Source organism: Crassostrea angulata, chromosome 10 (genome assembly GCF_025612915.1).
Source record: "Crassostrea angulata isolate pt1a10 chromosome 10, ASM2561291v2, whole genome shotgun sequence".
Classification (NCBI taxonomy): Eukaryota; Metazoa; Mollusca; class Bivalvia; order Ostreida; family Ostreidae; genus Magallana; species Magallana angulata.
In genome coordinates, this window is record NC_069120.1 from 32,492,073 (window position 1) to 32,515,123 (window position 23,051).

Below are 23,051 nucleotides of genomic sequence, written 5' to 3' on the forward strand. Positions count from 1 at the left end.
ATGTTTAAATTTTGAACCCCTCTTGGTGCCCATCAATTGTCCGGGAGTTACAATTTTTTGAATCTACATTATTTAAGGATGTACATGTATGCATAGTAATATCCCAATTAGTTGCACTATAGTTCTTGAGAAGAAGATTTTAAAACATTTTCCTATATATGTTAAAATCTAAACCCCTACTGGGGCCCCACTTTTTGTTCGGGGGTCACGATTTTTACAATCTTCACTATATATACAACCTTTTGTGTATGTATTGGCATTTTTGGTGAAGTGGATCTTGAGAAGAAAATTTTTAAACATTTTTCATATGTAGTTCTATGTTAAACTTTGAACCCCGCCTGGGGCCCCAGTTTTGGTCCGAGGGTCACGATCTCTACAATTTAGAATCTTCATTATACATACAAGCTTTTGTGTAAATATTGGCATTTCTGGTGCAGTGGTTCTTGAGAAGATTTTTTAAACATTTTCCTATGTATTTCTATGTTAAACTTTGAACCCCGCCTGGGGCCCCAGTTTTGGTCCGAGGGTCACGATCTCTACAATTTAGAATCTTCACTATATATACAAGCTTTTGTGTAAATATTGGCATTTCTGGTGCAGTGGTTCTTCAGAAGAAGATTTTTTAAACATTTTCCTATGTATTTCTATGTTAAACTTTGAACCCCGCCTGGGGCCCCAGTTTTGGTCCGAGGGTCACGATTTTTACAATTTAGAATCTTCACTATATATACAAGCTTTTGTGTAAATATTGGCATTTCTGGTGCAGTGGTTCTTCAGAAGAAGATTTTTTAATATTTCCTATGTATTTCTATGTTAAACTTTGAACCCCGCCTGGGGCCCCAGTTTTGGTCCGAGGGTCACGATTTTTACAATTTAGAATCTTCACTATATATACAAGCTTTTGTGTAAATATTGGCATTTCTGGTGCAGTGGTTCTTCAGAAGAAGATTTTTTAAACATTTTCCTATGTATTTCTATGTTAAACTTTGAACCCCGCCTGGGGCCCCAGTTTTGGTCCGAGGGTCACGATTTTTACAATTTAGAATCTTCACTATATATACAACCTTTTGTGTATGTATTGGCATTTTTGGTGAAGTGGATCTTGAGAAGAAAATTTTTAAACATTTTTCATATGTAGTTCTATGTTAAACTTTGAACCCCGCCTGGGGCCCCAGTTTTGGTCCGAGGGTCACGATCTCTACAATTTAGAATCTTCATTGTACATACAAGCTTTTGTGTAAATATTGGCATTTCTGGTGCAGTGGTTCTTGAGAAGATTTTTTAAACATTTTCCTATGTATTTCTATGTTAAACTTTGAACCCCGCCTGGGGCCCCAGTTTTGGTCCGAGGGTCACGATCTCTACAATTTAGAATCTTCACTATATATACAAGCTTTTGTGTAAATATTGGCATTTCTGGTGCAGTGGTTCTTGAGAAGAAGATTTTTTAAACATTTTCCTATGTATTTTTATGTTAAACTTTGAACCCCGCCTGGGGCCCCAGTTTTGGTCCGAGGGTCACGATTTTAACAATTTAGAATCTTCACTATATATACAAGCTTTTGTGTAAATATTGGCATTTCTGGTGCAGTGGTTCTTCAGAAGAAGATTTTTAAAGACATGCACCCTATACTTACTGTTTTGCAATTATCTCCCTTTTGAAAAGGGCTGTGCCCTTTATTTTAACAATTTATAATCCCCTTTCCATAAGGATGCTTTGTACCAAATTTGGTTAAATTTGGCCCAGTGGTTTTTGAGAAGAAGTTAAAAATGTGAAAAGTTTACAGACGGACAGACAGACGGACGGACGGACGGACGGACGGACGGACGACGGACAACGGGTGATCAGAAAAGCTCACTTGAACCTTCGGTTCAGGTGAGCTAAAAACTTAAACCAGGTCCGGACGCTGACGCCGGGGGTATAGCATAAGCTCCCCTTGACTTCGTCTCAGTGAGCTAAAAAGGCATTGAAGTTCTAAAAATGACACTATTTGGAGGTTTTGACAGGTATACGCCATTTTAAATCATTCTAATTAATTTAAATATTCCAAATATTTAACACATTTAAAGGTTATAAATCGATGTTTTGGTAAATATACATTGTTTTCAATAATTTAGAAAGAAATTATGAGATTTGTTCATATTTTAATTTTATAGTATCTTATCTATCCTCATATAGGCAGTTTACACGCCTTATTTACCCATCTTCTTTCCAAAAATTGGAACTATTTCCAGTTTTGAGCAAAATTGATGAATAAAATTTTAAACCCCCCAGTACACCATAGAATTGATATATCTATCATCAGTAAAAATTTCAAAGCAATATCTTTAAAGTTTATTGAGATTTCCTCCGGACAACATCACAATTTTAAAAATTAAAAATGGCCGTCAAATTTGAACGGAAGTGACGTTAATGCTGAAACTTTAACATTGTTGAAGCATTGTAACTTTACAAAAGCTCTGAAAATTTCATGGAAATCGAATGAAAATGTTTTTAGATATAAAGCCGAGAAGGAGTCAGAAAAAAAAATAAAAAATAGAATAATAACTAGACACGATCTCATTGCGAGCAACGAGGAGGTCTTCCGTCCGATTTTTAGAATAAGGAATGACCTTACTCTTGATCTTCGTCAACGAAACTTATCCGGAAAAGGAGGCGGAATCTATGAGTGTAATGGATGAAAGACTATCTATCCCTTTGGTGTCCCTTTTTTGAGGGATCAGCTCCTTTTTATTCATTTTAGCTAAAAGGTATTTTTGTGTACCGCTAACAAGTGTTTAGAAATTGGTTACCGTTTTTGAGATATCTGGGAAAAATCGGTTTGATATCCGGTCCTAAAACTCCTTTTAGGGTCCAGAAGACAAATAATATATGGTTGTACATTGCTAAGCACAATACTTTGAGCATCTTTTGTTAAATACCTCTTTCTAGAATTTTCCTCTATTTCGAGATATTAAAGATCAAAGTGTTGGACTTCTGGCCCCTTAAAATCCCTAATTACATAACATAGGAGTAAATGATTACCATGTATAGGTAAATAACCTTAGAATGAACATAATTGGCTCTATAATGTAGCACAAAATAGTTCACGGTAAAAAGTTATCATTAAAAGACTTTAGAGCCCCCTCAGCCCCTTATTTGAAGAGCCAGCCCCATTTTCTTGATTTCATAAGAATGCCCTTGTCAATTAAAACACATTTTGTTCAACAAGTGTTTAGAAATGTTGTACCGTTCTCGAGATATCTTGAGAGGGTCGTTTCAGGGGCCGACCCTGTAACTCCTTTTAGGGACTACATAACAAAGAAATTATGGTTGCAGATTGTTAAGCTCAATGTTTTGAGCATCTTTTGTTCAATATTGCTTTTCAAAATTTTCCTCCATTTTGAGATATTGAGCATCAAATTGTTGGACTTCTGGCCCCTTAAATCCCCTAATTATGTAAGATAGGAGTAAATGATTGCAATGTGTAGGTAAATAACGTTAGAATGAACATAATTTCTTCTATAACGTATCACAAAATATTTCACGGTAAAAAGTTATCATTAAAAGACTTTAGAGCCCCCTCAGCCCCTTATTTGAAGGGCCAGCCCCTTTTTCTTGATTTCATAAGAATGCTCTAATCAATTGAAACACATTTTGTTCAACAAGTGTTTACAAATTTTGTACCGTTCTCGAGATATCTTGAGAGGGTCGTTTTAGGGGCCGACCCTGCAACTCCTTTTAGGGACCGCATAACAAAGAAATTATGGTTGCAGATTGTTAAGCTCAATATTTTGAGCATCTTTTGTTCAATATTGCTTTTCAAAATTTTCCTTCATTTTGAGATATTGATCATCAAATTTTTGGACTTCTGGCCCCTTAAAATCCCTAATTACGTAACATAGGAGTAAATGATTGCCATGTATAGGTGGATAACGTTAGAATGAACACAATTACTTCTATAACGTATCACAAAATATTTCACAGTGAAAAGTTATCATTTAAAGACTATAGAGCCCCCTCAGCCCCTTATTTGAAGGGCCAGCCCCTTTTTCCTGTTGTCACATAAAAGCTCTTGGCTTTATAAAGATTTTTTGTTCTACATGTTATAACAAAATACAATCGAGGAAAGAGATATTGAAAGAAAACCACGAAAAATCACAACGCTTTTTTAACTGTAATTTTCGAGCTCAGGCGAGCCTCGGCGCTTTTGGTCACAGGAAAATATTTATACCACATGTCAGATCTACAACCTTTTGTCTACAATCCCTGAAATTTTGAACTCAATATCTCAAAGCGTTTAGGAGCTTACCCCTGGACAAGCCGACCCTCTGAAAATCGTCAAATTGTAAATAACTCAAAACCGGAAGTGACGTCATCATTAAAAAAAAATTCCAATAAGGTTCAGATCATTATCTATCAGACCTAAAAGTTTCATGTAAATCGGTTGAGTAGTTTTAGAGAAATCGCGTACACAAAATTGGTTGGAAAAAAAAAGAAAAATAATAATAATAGGGAAAAAGAAACCGAACGAAAACAATAAGGTCTTCCGTTGGAAAACGGAAGACCTTAATAAAAAGAAACCGAAGAAAAACAAGAGGGTCTTCCGTTGGAAACGGAAGACCCTAATAATACATCACAATATTGTTACATATAATATTGTATAATATAGTATAATATTCTATTGTATGATACTGTATCATTTTTGATACATAAAATGATATTGTATCATAAGATACTTATATAAGGACAAGTAATAACTTAGATACAGGACCTGCAACAAAAACTTTAACCAGGTCCGGACACCGACGCCGCCGCATGGGGTATAGCATAAGCTCCTCCTGACTTTCTTTCAGTGAACTTAAAATAAACTTTTGAAGTTTGAATAAAGAATTCTGGATAAAAACTGGATATCGAACTGAAAATTTTACGACCTGACCCTAGAAATTTTGGAACCGTGACAGCCTTACTGCAAACATAAGCAACAAAGTTGTCTGAGGGAAGCATATTGCTTAAGCATGAAATACTAGAACTATAAAATTCTCTTACCAGTGTAAACTGCTTCACATAGTGTTTCTTCACCAGACTGAAAACAAATCCCACAAATCCTGCTATGTATAGGGAAAAAGATATGAACCTATGGTAGGATACCAAGTACCGGAGGAATTCCTATTAAATAAAATTCAAAAGTGAATTATTGACCACTGTAGTTTTTAAAATGTTACTAGCATGTACAACAAGCATTTCTAAATATCTACTTTTAACATATCTTTTAAGATAATTAGCCCATGGGGCTTACTAAGTCTCATTTACACCAATATGAGGGCACTGTCTGGAAAAAATGATATTTGTCAAATTTTGATCAATAATTGACTATCCAGATTTAAAAACTGTGCCTTGCAGAGTTAACATCATCAAAAATACCAACAACTCTCATAACTTTTTTTTTTATCTGAATGATCATGTGCCAGAGACCAGAAGTTACTCAGGTGATCTAAAGATATTCAAATATACAAGTGAATCTCGATAACTCAAACATCAGGGGACCATGATTAAACTTTAAAAGATCAAGAGTTCGAGAGATGGTCATTTTGGTTCTAAAATTACAGTAGCCGGAAGTTTATATTTATTGCTAGTGCTCTCGAGCACTATGGAGGGTAATCGTGTTCAAAAATCCAGACATGTAAACTTGTAAATTCGAATATGCAACCGTGTTGATGTGTGAGCCTGAGTATGAATATGTGTAATTCTGATTGTGTAACCTATAAAACTTGGGCATAAACACGTGTAAGATTTGACTTAGTTCCTTCGCATGATGCACATTTTGCAACCTTATTGTTTACATTAGTTAATTAAACCTTCAACTTTGCACACTTTCAATCCGTAGTTTCTGCATTTGTAACTTCAGGCTCAGCAATAGCACATCTGACATGATACAAATTGACAAATGTAAAGTCTACAAGTTTGTCGAATTTTGACATGACCTTATATGGCAACTGCCTTGCTGCGGGAAAAGGCATGCCGTAACCGCCGGAATGAACGAAAAATAAACATAATATTCAGCTAAACTGTTGCAAAACGACACCTTTTCTATCGAAAACACTGGTATCATTTTTAGAAAAAAAATTGAGGTATGATTGAAGCTGGACCAAACACAGGAAGAGGTTCATGTAGAAAAAAAAAATCGTTGCCGATGTGACGAATGCGCTAATTTCCGTATAAATGTAAATCTCATCGTATTATAAAATGAAATGCCTAATATCTTTTCTCTAAAAAAAAATTGACATGTAATTTAAACTGGAATATAAGTAAATGCGTACTCTTTTCTAGAAATGAGACGGATCGAGAAATTTCCTAAGGGGGTAAATATATTTTGAGCGGCATGGGGTTCGAAGACCGCCGTGAGGTCCCATGTAACTCCATTGCTTCTGAATTCTAAGAATTTTGAGAGAGAATTTTTAACCGGGTTTCCGATTATTGAAATAGTAAAAATTGCAGGCGGGCGAGTGGCAGTCAAAAAGGTACCTTTATTGTACCGATAACTCCTCGAACAGTTTTCAAGATAGGAAGTTGTTCTTTTGCAGATCATTTATACATATATATATCAGAGGTATGCAAATTGCTAGGATTTTGATTTCTGATAATTTATGAAAAAAATATCAACTGTTGAACTTAGTCATTTTTGGGCAAAAACATTGCATATAGAGTACCCCATTTTTTACTCTTGTTATTTTTCTGAATTAGTTAGAATAAACGACCTGCAAGGATTTGGTAATTTTTCGCGGAAAAATTTATGTTACTTTACATGTATTTATACTTTTGTCGTGTAAGTGAAAGATAAATAATAACACAATCTTCAATAATAATATAAAACTAGCGCGTATTTTTTGTGCGCCGTAAATTGAAGTTTTACTATGGGGGGCACTGTAGCTCCCAGATCGTCCATCTGTATTTTTAGACAGGGAGCTACAGACCTGCAGCTAGTTCACAAGTGGCTGTAAAGCTGTATTATAATAGCTCTCCAGAAAATTTTTATCAACCAACTTCACAAAGTGAGTCTGTATTGAACCCACATTCAGGACGTCATACTCATATCCCGTAATAATTGCTTGAAATAATAAAAAAAAATGTCAAGTTTTACCTGCAATAGGCTTTTTTCCCTATATATTGCCGACAATGCAAAGAAACATTTCTTAAAATAATTTATACACATTTTAATTTCACGACAGTTAACCTTATCTTTAGAATTTTTATTCATTTTTTTAAAGAGGGTGTCGCTTCTTATGTCTCATATTAATCACAATCTCAAAACCAATGTCTTTAATTAGTTTGGTTTTCTTATCGATAACTTTGCAACTCAGCTGGCCGACTCCGTGTAATTTTTCGCGGGGGTGTGGGGGGAGGGAGGTCTTGTCACAACCTTGTGGTAGCCATAAGGATGCATTTGGAGATATTTTCTTAATTCAGCCGAGGCCTATACTTTAACAATTTGTTGCATATACTCTTATAACAGTGGCGTCGTAAGCAAATTGAAAGGGGGGGGGCTAAACTAATCATAAAAAATATTGACAAGAATTCCCATATTCATGAAAATTCTAATCCGTGGGGGAGGGTATACCAATAACTCCAATCTTACCTGCCCAATTTTTTCCCCCAAATCATGAAATTCCTAATCCGTGGTGGTGGGGGATGGGGTTTCCTAGTATACCTACTATGACTCTAATTTTCAATATCACTATTAATATGTCATTCTCTTTAAGGTCTTTAAAAAATTTTGTTTGTTGCGAGGAAAAAGTAGGGGGGATGAATCCTCCCTGTTGCTATGTTCCTAATGGTTAGGTCTAACTTGGCAAAAAAAGTGGGGTGGGGGGGCTAAGTCCCGCCTTAGCCCCCCCCCCCCCCCCCCTCCCGGTTCCGACGCCTATGAATAAAAATGCGTATATATCTTTATACACGTGTATTCAAACAAAGTCATTAAATGTAATTTTTTTTCAGTTTTAAGAGGATATCTAAAGCCGATCGAATACTTTACTTACATCTTTTATACATTCTCTTGATAAAATGTACACCAATCTCATAATTTGATTTTCCGAAAAATAATACTCTATTAAATGTTGTTATCCAGAGATAATATGATTATAGGCCTACCTAATATATTTTTTTTATTTATTCCGTCCCTATTCCGGCGATTACGGCATGCCTTTACATGCAGCTAGCCTTTTTCTATCAGTGACGTCACTGTTTCCATATAAGGTCATGTCAAAATTCGACAAACTTGTAGACTTTACATTTGTCAATTTGTATCATGTCAGATGTGCTATTGCCGAGCCTGAAGTTACAAATGCAGAAACTACGGATTGAAAGTGTGCAAAGTTGAAGGTTTAATTAACTAATGTAAACAATAAGGTTGCAAAATGTGCATCATGCGAAGGAACCGAGTCAAATCTTACACGTGTTTATGCCTGAGTTTTATAGGTTACAAGATCAGAATTACACATATTCATACTCAGGCTCACACATCAACACGACTGCATATTCGGATTTACAAGTTTACATGTCTGGATTTTTGAACACGATTACCCTCCATAGCAACTATGTTAGTCTTTTTCACTAAAATACGAATGCTGAACTCCATAGTAGGGGGTTCTGGGAATACTGTACAACTGTAGATAAACTGTACCATTTGAATTTCGTTTTATCATCTTCACATGAAGTTTTGTGTTTTATTGCAAATGTCAAAAAGTAACAGTAGCTTACGTTTTATAATGCAAAGTTATTTTAAATATTATAATAAATAGTTAACTTTATCTTAACTACCTTCAAGCTTGGAAAACAACCTCGGATATGTTTTCCGAGCTTGCCAGAAAGGCCCGAGAAGATACGATTGCTACAAAACAGTACCCATGGTTCTTGAAATTTTCACCTTGAAATTGAAATTACAGTTTTTACATTATGATTACGGCACAGTCGTATGCCATTGCCTAAATGATGCCCACTCTAGATTCACAATTCTAAATTGAGACCCCACTCCAGCACAATTCCAGTATTTCAGTACACCACAGTGCCTTCCAATTGTTAATTTATCAATTCAGAAATTCTAAACAATGTTTTAGAAATCTGCTTCAGTGTTTTATGATGGCTACAGCGCTAGCTCACTTATCTTTTAAAAAGATAAGCTTTTAACATGGATGGATAGTCGAACATGATTTCATTCATATTTTCTGCTATATTGCTTCAATTTAAAAAAAATACAGAACTTAGTTGTGTGGTAATTAAGTGGGGTTTTCCACATTAAGAAACTTTTCAGAATATTATGTTTTCTTAATCACAGAATATTTTAAGTACTTAAGAGCGGTTTGATATACGGTAATTTTCTCAGGTTGTTAAAATTAAGTTACAAATCTTGTATAAGTCATTAAATTCAGTTACAAAAAGAATAATAATAAGAAGAAGAATCGTAGTCTCCGAACTTCGTTTGGAAGACTTATTTACCACACTTATCTACCCTTTGAAGGAAGCAAGTGGTAGTGTCATTTACATAATCAACCAATTAACACTATCGCGCTAGCCTCCAGACATTCACTCGACCATCCAGGTAAGGTCCACACCGAGCTATAGTAATATGCTTGGACGGCCACCTGTGTACACAGCAACCACTTAAAGTTATCAAGAGTGAAAAACAATGAAATATTTATAATGGGACCAAGGTTAAAATTAGAGAGTTCAAGAACTTTGAAAAATTGAAGTTCGAGCCATCGAGTGTCACCTGTATTGAACGAAGTAACATTGCATCATCACATCACAAATGGTTATCAAAAAAGATCCATTTGTCATCTGTAATAAATTTTGATATCAGACACCTTCCCCCTCCCTTACCAGTCATCTGTACAATTATGTATTTAATAAAATCTAAAAATTTTCGTTATGTGGGAAGGCAATGCAATTAAGCTTACTACTGGTATATCCAATAGCAAAAAAATTAATAATTACCATTCTATGCAGCAAAACTCCAAAGTATTCAATGAGACTCTCTCCATAGAAAAAATAGTTTGATGTAAATAGAAAGTACCAACTCAGTGTTCTAAACCAAGGTAGATCATAAGATTTGTACACAGTGTATCCAATGGTTATGATCTCATGAAAACACTTGATCTGTATTGCAAATATCTGAAAATAAAACAAAACATAAGTATTCAAAGATTACAACGCTCACTGAGACAGGTATCACCTTTATGAGGCCACCTAAATCTTATTATATAAGATCAAAGTTTATATTAAAATATTGTATATTGTAGTGGATGACACAATTTCATATAATATCATGTAATACAATATTTATATCAAAGAGTACTGAAAGACGGGGTATTGAAAGTTTGAATTTGTAATTGTCCTGGATTTCCTCGAATATGCTTCCAAAATTTACCAGTTTGAATTAGTTGTTACAATCTATGTTAATTTGGCTTTTTTGCAATTGTCTGATACTTTGTCTAAATTTTACTCAATCCCGGCCTTCATAATTGTAGAAAATTGACACAACGGTATATTATGTAAAATAAGACCCAAAGGAAAAATTAAAAAAATTACTACTAACCGGGAAAATCAAACAACTATATCATAGTAGATAATTTTAATCATTAGATTTATTCAATTTTGTGATCCAAGGGAAAATCCACAAGTCGGACGGTATCCGAAATAAAAGTATTATGAAAACCCCGAAAACTCTAAAACTGCTGAATTAACAAACAAAGTGAACATTTGTATACCGATAACAAACACAGGCACCTGACTTTAGAAATATTTTTTTTTACAATAAGATTCCAAGAACTTTGACAATAAAAAGATTTGTCACGATCACCAATATTAGCGATTTGTCTACAAATACTTAAAAAATACTAAAAGTGGTCACTGTCCCTGCAAAATGAAATTCATGACTTTAAGAACTTTAATGAACCCTTCATGATGTATTCATGACTGGTTCATAAAGGTTGTTCATGAATATATTCATGAACAAATGATTAACATACAAGAATACAGGAAATACATGGTAATTCAATGGTTTTAGGTATTGAACATTCATGAATTTTCATGAAGATCTAATTTAGGAAATTTAAATTGTTTCAAATACTTTTATAAATAGCATAGCTATTGCCTAAATTCAGAACAAAATGATTTAATTTTATACATCTCAGAATATTATTCAATATTTGAAACACAGTCTTCGTGAACATTCATGAATATTCAAACACCTATATAAATGTAGCATCTTTAATTTTATAAAAGAAAGATGCAATTTATTATAGTTTCATTATTTATCTAAGGTAAAATATCCCTCTGCTATCAATTTTACCATATCTTTTTTTAAAAACTTCATATTGATTTTCATGAAAGTCAATATCAATAGATTAAAATGAAACAAAGTTGAAGTAATGAAGCGCTGCTAGATTTATCAAAAATTAATAATGTGTCTAATCATGATATGAAGAAAACTAGACATAGTGAATAGAAAAAGCAAAATTTTACCATCGCAGCATAAAATCAAAAAATAACAACTGTATATGAAAATACCGTATTTTTGGGAAATTAGGTCGATACTTTTTTCCCCTGACATGTGGACCTCACCATATTCATCGCTTCGCCCATTTTATGTTTTTTTTTTTTTTTGGTTGGAAAATTTGATATGAAATTTTGCAAAAATTTATGCAACCCTCCAATAAAATCATGAGTGTTTACTATAATACTGCTTAAATTTCTGTGTAAAAATCGTATGGATTTTAATCAATATACTGTAGTAATTTATCATTCAAACAAAATTAAATGTAAATAGATTTATTTCTTCTTACATTTCTTACTTAGATCACTGACTGAATCATTAAATGCTGTCATGCATTTTGATCGTGTGCTTACGATAAACAAGAAATCGATTTCGCGCGGTAAAAGTAAAATGAGAACTGTACAAAGGGTAATTACGGGGGGAAATATCGTCGGGTAGAAATTAAAAAAAAACAATTTGTTTTCATAATAGAATACATGAACAAGTTTTTTTCTGTATATTCAACATAAAACTTTCGATGAAATTTTAGCCAGGTGTCTCTGAAATCAGTCTGGGTAGCGCTTACTTTGTTTATACACAGTTGAACTCTCGGCACATGCTACTCATGCCTGCAGGCTTCAATAAGATCAGAGTTTGACTCGTGTGTATATATACACAGTAAAAAGTCACACAGAGACATAGGGTGGCATGTGCTACCGTAGTCATGCCTCCAGGCTAGGTAACTATCCCCCGGTTAACACCAGTTTGTACACATGGCAGGGAAGTAATAAAAAACGATCTTAAATTAAAACCGGCCGTACTGAATTATTTGATTTGAAAATTTTGACGCAATTTCAGACATTTTCTTAGGCCAGCATTTTTTGAAATTTCGATTTACAAACCCGCCGACCCTATTTTTTAACAAGAGGCCAATTGGCCTTAACGGTCACCTGAGTAGCATATATCCAATACACAAACTTGTCATGGAGTCTCATATATGCATCTAATTAATTAGGTTTCATACTGGAGTAGAAAAATTATAAATTTGTAATGACAACCACATTTAATTCAAAAAGAACTGTGAAACCTATAATTTTGGTGAAAAACTAAAAGATCTGGTCTACAAAATAATGAATTTAGTTTTCCTTTCAGATGTGTGGGAGTAAAGAAGATAATTTTTTAACGTTATATGCATTAGCATCTATACATCCATTTTGGCCCTGCCCTAGAGTCAAAACCCATACCCCAGGGGACATGAAAATTAAAATTTCAGTAGAGGACTTCCTGGTAAACATAATTATTAGTCGGTTTTTTTATACAGATGTGTGAGAATAGAGAAGAAGATTTTTAAACATTATATGCATTAACACTTAATTGCCATATTGCCCCCCCCCCCCCCCCCTCATGTCCTGAACCCCTGACCCAGGGGCCATGAATTTCACAATTTAGGTAAAGGAGATTGTGGATATCATAACCATGTATTCAGTTTTTTGCCCACATGTGTGGGAGTAGAGAAGAAGATTTTCTAAGATTTAAATCATTTTTACTATATGGCCATATTGGCCCCACCCTAGAGCATGAACACCTAACAAAGGGGTCATGAACTTCACAATTTTAGTAGAGAGCCTCATGGACATCATAATCATGCATTTAGTTTTTAACAAATATATATGGGAGTAGAGAAGAAGATTTTCTAAGATTTAATACATTTTTACTATTTAGCCATATCGGTCCCACCCTAGAGCCTGAACCCCTGACCGAGGGGTCATGCATTTCACAATTAAAGTAGAGGGCTTCATGGACATCATAACCATGCATTTAGTTTTTAACAAATATATATGGGAGCAGAGAAGAAGATTTTCTAAGATTTAATACATTTTTACTATTTGGCCATATTGGCCCCACCCTAGAGCCTGAACCCCTGACCCAGGGGTCATGAATTTCACAATTTAGGTAGAGGGCTTCATGGACATCATAATCATGTGTTTAGTATTTAACAAATATATATGAGAGTAGAGAAGAAGATTTTCTTAGATTTAATACATTTTTACTACATGGCCATATTGGCCCCACCCTAAAGCCTGAACCCCTGACCGAGGGGTCATGAATTTCACAATTTAGGTTGAGGGCTTCATGGACATCATTATCATGCATTTAGTTTTTAACAAATATATATGATAGTAGAGAAGAAGATTTTCTAAGATTTAATACATTTTTACTATTTGGCAATATTGGCCCCACCCTAGAGCCTGAACCCCTGACCCAGGGGTCATGAATTTCACAATTAAGGTAGAGGGCTTCATGGACATCATAACCATGCATTTAGTTTTTAACAAATATATATGGGAGTAGAGAAGAAGATTTTCTAAGATTAAATACATTTTTACTATATGGCCATATTGGCCCCACCCTAGAGCCAGAACCCCAGACCCAGGGGCCATAAATTTCACAATTTAGGTAGAGGGCCTCATGGACATCATAACCATGCATTCAGTTTTTTCCTCACTTGTGTGGAAGTAGAGAAGAAGATTTTTGAAAATTTGGCTTTTTTTGCATATTTGGCCTCGCCCGTGGCACCCCAGGGGTGGTAGAGCCATAAATTTCACAATTTAGATTCTTCTTACCATAGAGATGCTTTACACCAAAAATGGTAACGATTGGCCTGGTAGTTTTCAAGAAGAAGTTAAAAATGTAAAATTGTTAACGCACGACGCACGACGCACGACGCACAACGCACGACGACGGACGAAGACCAATTGCAATAGGTCACCTGAGTGACTCAGGTGACCTAAAAATTCAAATAAAAATAAAAGGACCTGAACTAGCTATTAATTTTATTTTTTCCTCCGACCCGAAATTTTCTTTCTGGTAAAAATAAAAATAAATGTTGATGCAATCACGTATGTGTAGTCTGAATTATTGTTGTTCATGCATTGATTTAATAAAAAGACCAAGTTCTTTCCGATCAAGTCACAGGCACTAGAAGTCACAAAAAACCACCAAAGGGCCTACTCCTGTTTGCTTTCGTCCAACCCTACAATTTACGACCCTATTAAGTTTTGTGATCGGCAACTTAGCCAGAATTTCCTCAATAAAGAGAAGTTGAAGTCTTTTTCTATCACAATTCTGTAAATTAAAAAAAACCTCATTGACAAGAAAATGTCCCCCTCATCCAAGCATTCCCCCGGATGTGATGGATGAGGGGCATTCTTGGAAGACAGCCTGAGGCTGAGGAGTATCAAGTAGCATTATTTCCTGGCTATTATGCTCGGGATCGCCCTTCAAAAAAAGCTAAAAACCTACCTGGAAGTGACGTCACATACCGTATAAATAGTGCTTCCATTGTGATAAACACTCATAATTTTAAAGCAGATTTATTGTCAAATATGTATTTTTATTTGAGGTGGGATAAACAATTCTCAAAACCCATACAGGGAGGGAACCTTGATACTCCTCAGCCTCAGGCTGTCTTCCAAGAATGCCCCTCATCCATCACATCCGGGGGAATGCTTGGATGAGGGGGACATTCTTTTCATCCAGCCTTCGGCATATCGGAGTATCAAGTAGCATCTTCAAAGTATTTGACAATAAATAGAAATCCTTCCAAATAGAGAAGATTCTCAATCAATGATTTAAATAAACATAGACCATTTTAATAAATCAACTTTGGTTTCATCATGTGGAAACACAAAATTGCTTTATCATCTTAGCCACAAAACACATCAAATGTACCCATTATTTTCCCCACCAATTTCTATAATAATTGTCCATATTGTGGCTGCATGATTAATGTTTTCTCAGAAAATAATGTTTTAAAACCATTCTGTCTCATTTCTCTGTGATATGATAAAATACATTGTTTGTAAAATCCAAACTATATCTAATTTTCTGTCTGTAAGATATTAATAGAAAGAAGAATGAATTGCATTCATTGAAATGGCAGATTTTACTGTCTGATATATAGGGTACATATACACATATAATACAGCTATAATGTAATTAAATGTATGATCTTCTAGCTTCCAATGTAATGTAGAAAACAAATGTTTTCTTCCTTGAATATAAAGTATTATATTCATGTATGATTTAAGTTTTGCAACATAACTAAGGTACAATGACCCTCTGATCAGAAAAAATATTTACTCTTCATTAATTACTTATATGTCAATCATTCTTTTATAAACTAAAATCATATTTATATATACATGTATGTCCTATTTTGTCTAGCTCATATGGCTATATATTAGGATCAGTTAAGTTTTCTTTGAAACTTAGATATTATCAGTAAAAGCAATAGTATTCACTTGTGTACAGAAGGATGTCAGGTATAATCTTGTCTGATGTCTTGGAACATCAACGTTCCTTCCTTTGAAAATTCTTAAATCAATATCTATGACTTTCCTGGTATGTGGTATTTATACAAAATCAAAATGCTAATCTTTCATAACACATCCATTTTGATATATTAATACACTGTACAACCAAACTCTGCATGAATTAATTAGTTTTAAGAAAACTAATTTCAAAACTTGCAATCTTTTCTAAATTTGATAATTATATCTTCAATATGAAATAAGTTAATATAAATGACCTATGTAAAGATTTTAACCTCTAGCTAGGTACTGTTTTCTCTTAAAGAATATGGAATTCATATTTCATTTTCCATAAATCTAATATATGGATCATTATAAACAATCTATTATTTACATATACATGTATATTCATGGAGTATATATAACTTTTCCCTATAAAGTGGGAACATTGTATGACATTAATTTTTTGTGTATTAACAATTTATGACAAGATAATTATGAAATCTAATATTAAGTTCTTTGTAATGTCATTTTTTGGTCGTCAATATATATATCTATTCATGTAATCACAATAAGACCAACAATTGGGAACTGTAAACAGGACTATTTTTGCCCCATGTTATTTTCTTAGATTGTAAACAGTTTTGTCCCAATTAAAACTTGCCCAGACAAAGCTTTGTTTATAGAGAGACAATGTAGGGCATTGTAATTCACCTAGTCTTCATTAATACACCCACTGGCAAAGAGACAAAAAATAAAACAGGAACAAATGTGTTCCCTGTAATCGTTCTTGGAATTTATGAATGATCAGATATGTTATATCTATGGTAACATTATTTACATATATGCCAGCAGCTAAATATGAGTAAACATTTCTTCAATAGTAAATATTGTACTATAATATCTTTGTCCTTTGATCGAGTGATATGATTAAACACAATCACTATCTTGAAATAACTTATTATAATCAAATTTCATATTAATATGAAGTAAGCGAAAGTATAAATCCTGTTAATTCATATATTCAGTCAATATGACACAATTAGAAACTACAGAAAAAGAACTTTCTCAATCTTTTGCAAAAGAAATTCAATCATCTTTAATATTTAACAGTTTTTCGCATCATTTTAATTTTCTGTTGCAGCTACTACATAGCCTTAATGTTCACACAATGTCTTAACACATATATCTGTAAAGTTAATATTTTCTAATCTATTCTGATTCGAATTCTGAATATTATGTACCAGAAACGTTCTAAAATCTGTTTTAAATTTGTAGTATCATATATACTAAACACCATTAGCAAGTAAATACATGCAACATTTGTCTTTTCATGAAGACTTCAGTTCTGATGATAAGTTCTGAAGAAATAATCAATAATTATTCACATATACTGGAAACCACTCCAATGCATCAACTAATACATATATGTTAAGTATATAATAAATGTATGAAATCAGTTTGTTCTTTGCTTTTTCTCAATATGAACATTGTAAACATGGTGCTAGCTAGTGTATCGTAATTCCAAATTAGAGTTACTCATGTAACCCATCTTGTATAAAGAGAATCTCAAAAAATCAAATTTCAGTGTCTCTAAATATATAATCAAACATAATCTCATGTTTCATATCGTATATTCAATACTCTATTCAATAACTTATAACTGTATATTGCCAATTTACCTTTCAATTATATCTCTTCCATTGCAAAATTCTATTACAAATGTATTTTTACATTTATAATCCTTATCACTGGATTTTTCCCTAAAGAGGAAGTTTGTAAAACAACTGATCTCCATTGACAATTTGTCTTGGTGTATAAAATTGCTTGACATATGGTAAAAGTTTAATTCACCAAATTCTTAGGATAGAAATAAAAGATGGTCACATATAGTCTCTTTCTTTAATATATACTGTACTCTTTCCTTTCAATCTAATTGAGCATGTACCATACTTTGGTAATAAGTTTTAATGTTTATTTTTATAACAAATAGGGTTATAGTGAACATTGTATTATTTCTGGATTTTCATTCTGACCACATTGATCCTCTTTCACTCTGAACCTTTTCTTTTGGTATTATATCTCAGGATTTCAGCAATGTATCAAACAACTTCATTTCTTTATATCATACAGTGTCATATACTTATCAAGCCTTAGTTTCCATGAAGTCTTCATTTAAATTAGCTTAAAATAAATTCATGTATGGTGTCTGAAATCAAATCATCTAAGTCAATAAATGTTTGGTTCTTTGTTCCTCAAATCATCCTCATTAATCATATAATGATGTGCAGGTTTATGACTTTTGTAATAATTATGGATGCAAAAAACAATTAAGTAGTAAAACCATTAATTATTTGACTGAATACATGTACATTAATTACCGGTACATGTACTTATTTTAAAAGTACTTTTCAAGTCAAGTATCCTAACGTTTGTTTGATTTCTCTCTATTACTAACTTAGACATATATATGGCTTTCATTCAAATTTTTTAATCAATACTGGTACTCCTGTTTTCAACATTCACTGTCACTTCAGTCAAACTTTATAACTCTTAACTCAAATTTTATATCTGAATAAAACTGCACAAACAATTGATACAATTCAAAACACTGCATGGATTGTCTTTTGCACCCATTCCAAACAGTGATCAATTTAATTCTCTAATATTTTATGAATCAGTTCGTACGTCTTTCAAAAAATTCACGATTCTCCAAGATTTTAAGCTTCTTTCTTCCAAACTTCACAACATGCACAACTTCGACTGTACAATGTAATATAAATAAATGTAATGTAGACAATCATCTTTTCTGTGACAATAACTTGAAAACACCATATATTATGTGGTATAGAAAACATACGTATACGTAAGCTTCTCATCCCAGAATTAAAACATTTCACAGCCAATGTATTGCTCTGAGAAGCAAAATAAATTCCTGTTCATTCGTGCAATTTCTTGTTTGGTCTTCAATGACGCCAAATAATATTACTCATGATATCATCAGCTGTACTTGTTTCAACCATGTGCAAACTGATGCCTTAATACTTCTTTTTTATCATGATCAATAAACCAACATTAATTTCATGTAAAATATTGCATCAGCCTGTTCAGATGTTCTAAATTGACATCTTCTTTCACCTACATGATTTAGTACAGTTGTATTATTAACCTGACTGTTATTTTGTTCAAACTTCAGACCTTTGGTCATTTTACTATGAGCATTACATTTTGTAAATTGTGGGTCGTAAACCAATTATCTCCAGTATCAGTCAGCAGTTAAGAGAAATTCCATCTCTTGTCTCATTTATATCCCTGATAATGAGATCAATAAAACCATAAGAAAAATCTGAACACAGCGTGTTCTAATTGTACTGTACTATTTAATTTATACACAGCGTGTATATTATTCAACTTGCGGTGTAAAATCTTTTATATAATAGTCCAAGTTCTGAACACAACGTGTTTTATAAACTTACTATCAACCAGTACACAACGTGTACTGTAAAACTTGCGGTAAAATATATTCACGACAAAATTCTGAACACAACGTGTTCTAATCGTGCATTCAACAAATACACAACGTGTATTGTACAACTTGAGTTGTAAAACCACATGAACCATGTGTAAAACGAAATGCACGGATTATCAATCCTTTCAAACCAAGACTTCGTCATTGGTAGATTTAATTCGTTTTCAAAGGCTTTACAAACCTTGCAACTAAGACCACGTCTTAGAAAATTTATTAACACCGCAATAACCATATAACCGACAAGGGCTCATGTCCCGATGTCGCCAGAAAAAATATGAGTGTTTATCACAATGGAAGCACTATTTATACGGTATGTGACGTCACTTCCAGGTAGGTTTTTAGCTTTTTTTGAAGGGCGATCCCGAGCATAATAGCCAGGAAATAATGCTACTTGATACTCCGATATGCCGAAGGCTGGATGAAAAGAATGATAAGTTACTTTTTAAAAAAAATCATTTTTGCAAAATAAATTCTAAAATAATCATAATTTAACCGTTTGGAAATAGATCCTCTACATAACGGTTGTAAGTGGGTCATAGGGTTGGACTAATAACCCTAAACACACTGAACACAGGTCTTATGACTGAAGGAAAGAGAATGATTTTATTTGTCATTAAGGTTAAAGCTAACAAAATAACGAAACATTTCCTTTATTAAAGGTATAGTTACATAAATAAATAAAATTTTAAAAGTTATTTAGTCTTTTTTAAATAAAAAAACTTGTTTGATTTTTTACTGACATTTATGGACATGCTTCTAATCCAATTTATTTTCAGTAACAATATTTTAAATTTTGAATTTGTGAATAGCATTGTTAATTTAATCAAATAAATTATTTCTCAAACTTCTTCCTATTTTTCTGCAAGGAAGAAGTGAAAACTCCCTTAATTTTTTTGGTCTTAATGTATATGTACAGTATGTACTTGTATTTATAAAAAAAACAAAAAACCTTCGTTTTTATACATGCATGTACAATATATCAAAACAAATTTTCAGTGCCCATGGATAAAATATGTTATGATAAGAACATCACCAACAACCAAAATTACTTAGATATTTAAAAAAAATGGCAGCTCCTGGACACATATGTTCTTATTTTAAAAAATAAAAAAAATATTGTTAGAAATTGTTTTATTTTCATTTTTTTTCCTGACGGACAAATTTTTCAATTTTATTTTTATTTTTTTTCCCTCCTCCTCACCAAATAATTTGAAAAATATTTCGTAAATCTAAAAATAAAAAAATGCTGGCCTTACGATGTTTTCAAGAAATACATTTTATTTCCCTTTTGTTTAAAACTGTGAAATAAGATTAAAGGCTACTATATGATAACGTTGGTTTAAACCATTTATTCATTAGAACTACCGGTAATTTTTCGACCAATTCTTCGAAGTCGACCTATTTATACTTTTTTTTATTTTATGGCTAAAAACGGCCTCCTTTGCCCAATAAACCGTATCGACCTAATTTCCCAAAAATACGGTAATATATAATTATATACATTGCCAATTCATATTAGAAAACATAATGAAACGCTGTTTTTTAGTTAAATATAGCACTTTGTTGCATAGGTTTGTAACAAAAATCACTTCAATTAGCAAGAGTTATCTTTCTTTATCATAGACTATTGAAGGTTTTACATACATGCTTTTTGTCTGACTAACTACATAATTGATAATGAAATACACATAATTGTTTTATTGATATACCTAAATCGGTGCAGTTACAAGATGAAGTTATACATAATGCTGATGACATTTGAATTAATTAATACAAACTTATTTTACTCTTGAATTATGCGGAAGAAACCAATATAATGGACAGCCCTAAAGATAGTGATCATGGAACATAACTTTCAGTAAGTAATAATCAAAAATTTCTAATAAAATGGCAAGTATTTTTTACAACTTTGAAAACAGTTAGCTTCATCTTGTTCTCTTTTTTCTGCACAATATCACTTTTTCTAGGGTAAGCACTCATTAAGCTCTAGTGCAATTTCAGCGTTTTCTTACCTCATAAAAATGTTTGAAATAAAAATTGAATTGAATGGTATTGCTTGAATAATTATTTGATGTTCCAAATGTTTTAAACGACATCATAGTTGTAATGCGCTATTTGTCATACCGATATTTTTTTTTGCAGAACAGAGGTACGACTCTTCTGCCACCAAATGGGCTATATGTCTGAGAAGAATTGTCAACAAGAAGAATTGTCACCAAGACAAAACAACACTCAAGTTTCTCTGGGTTTGTAGAAAAAAATCATTTTAAGGATGGAGCACTTTACCTGCAATGCAGTAATGCACCTTGCAATATATGGCAAACAACTGAAATCAACATGGGCAAAGGCAAGGAAAATGCAACAAAGCAAGATTTCATAAAGGACATAATGATAGTCATCAACTATAGTTACCATATTCTGATGTCACTTTTAATTATAATAAAGTTCAATCATAATAAAGTATTTTATAATAATAGTCATTTTTAAATGAGATTTTACCATTTAATACACAAAATGTAGTAGGTAAGAATTTTCATTAATAGTTCATAAATTGTATTTATGAATTATTCATGAGTAAAATTCATAATCTTATTCATGAGCAGTTCATGAAGATTCATTTAAAGTTCATGAGGATCATTTATTATATCTATTATCGGACATTCATCAATGATGAAGCTTCATGAATATAACTGATCATGAATTATTCATAAAAAAGTATGTTCATGTATATTCATCAAATATTTTTTTATGAACAAAAATTCATGACTTTAATATGTCCAATGATAAGTTCATAGGATCCTCATGAACTTTTCATGAAATTTCATGAATATAATTCACGAATTATTCAAGGAAAAATCAAGAATTATTCATGATCATCTTGCAGGGGTGTGACCTTTATCATTAACATGAAGATAACACAGATTTGGTGAGTTAAAAAGGGAAAATTGGCAAATATTTGACTTCTTAAAACACATTGCTGATTTTATAAATCCTTTACTTACAGTTAATACCAAAGCAAGAGGGCCAAGATACACCAAAAAGAAGAAACCAAAAATCATCAGCCATGTAAATATTCCCCGAATGATCCAGTTTCTCCATCTACAAAGTCAAAAATTTTACAAGATTTTTAAAATTTAAATCATGAATAATATAAATCAGTGAAATATCAAAAGGAGTAATTTCATACACAAATATTGTTCATTGTTCTCTGGGAACAAAATAATGCATGACATGACATTAAGCATGCAAATAAAAATGTGCAAGAGAATGATTGCATGGTGTCTTGGCATGTATAAAGTAAATAAAATTGTTTAATTACATTTATATAATACTAGTATCATTTATATTTTCAGAGAAACAGGGTTTGACACTAACTTTTTTACCTTGGTGGACCGCAGGTCCACGATTGAAGAATTTTTGGTGGACCTTCATTATCATGGAAATTTTATTGAATAAATTTGTTCCATGTATTCAGGCTTATTAAGTGCAATTAATATAAAAATATACATGTATTTTCTTCTACTTTATTGAATTTATTTCATTTTCCTACATTATCATTTCCACTAGCATAGCATATTAAATTAAGGTCAAGATCTAGTAAATGAAAGGTGGCTACAGGTCTATAAAATTCAAGATAAAAATTCTTGTAATGATGCTTCATAACAATATCTTTGTTTCATAGGGTGAACCGGGGCTTAA

At 32.7% G+C, this 23,051-nt stretch overlaps 1 protein-coding gene across 1 annotated transcript in view; it reads right to left on the reverse strand.

Moving 5' to 3' along the window:
- The window catches only part of LOC128167220 (phosphatidate cytidylyltransferase, photoreceptor-specific-like), a 108,989-nt gene that overhangs the window by 57,524 nt on the left and 28,414 nt on the right, over nucleotides 1-23,051 (reverse strand). Inside the window, exons 3-5 of the mRNA XM_052832799.1 lie at nucleotides 22,355-22,451; nucleotides 9,971-10,147; nucleotides 5,030-5,149 (exon numbers count right to left, since the gene is read on the reverse strand). Of these exons, the coding sequence (XP_052688759.1) occupies nucleotides 5,030-5,149; nucleotides 9,971-10,147; nucleotides 22,355-22,451 (394 nt within the window). The remainder of the gene's footprint in view (nucleotides 1-5,029; nucleotides 5,150-9,970; nucleotides 10,148-22,354; nucleotides 22,452-23,051) is intronic.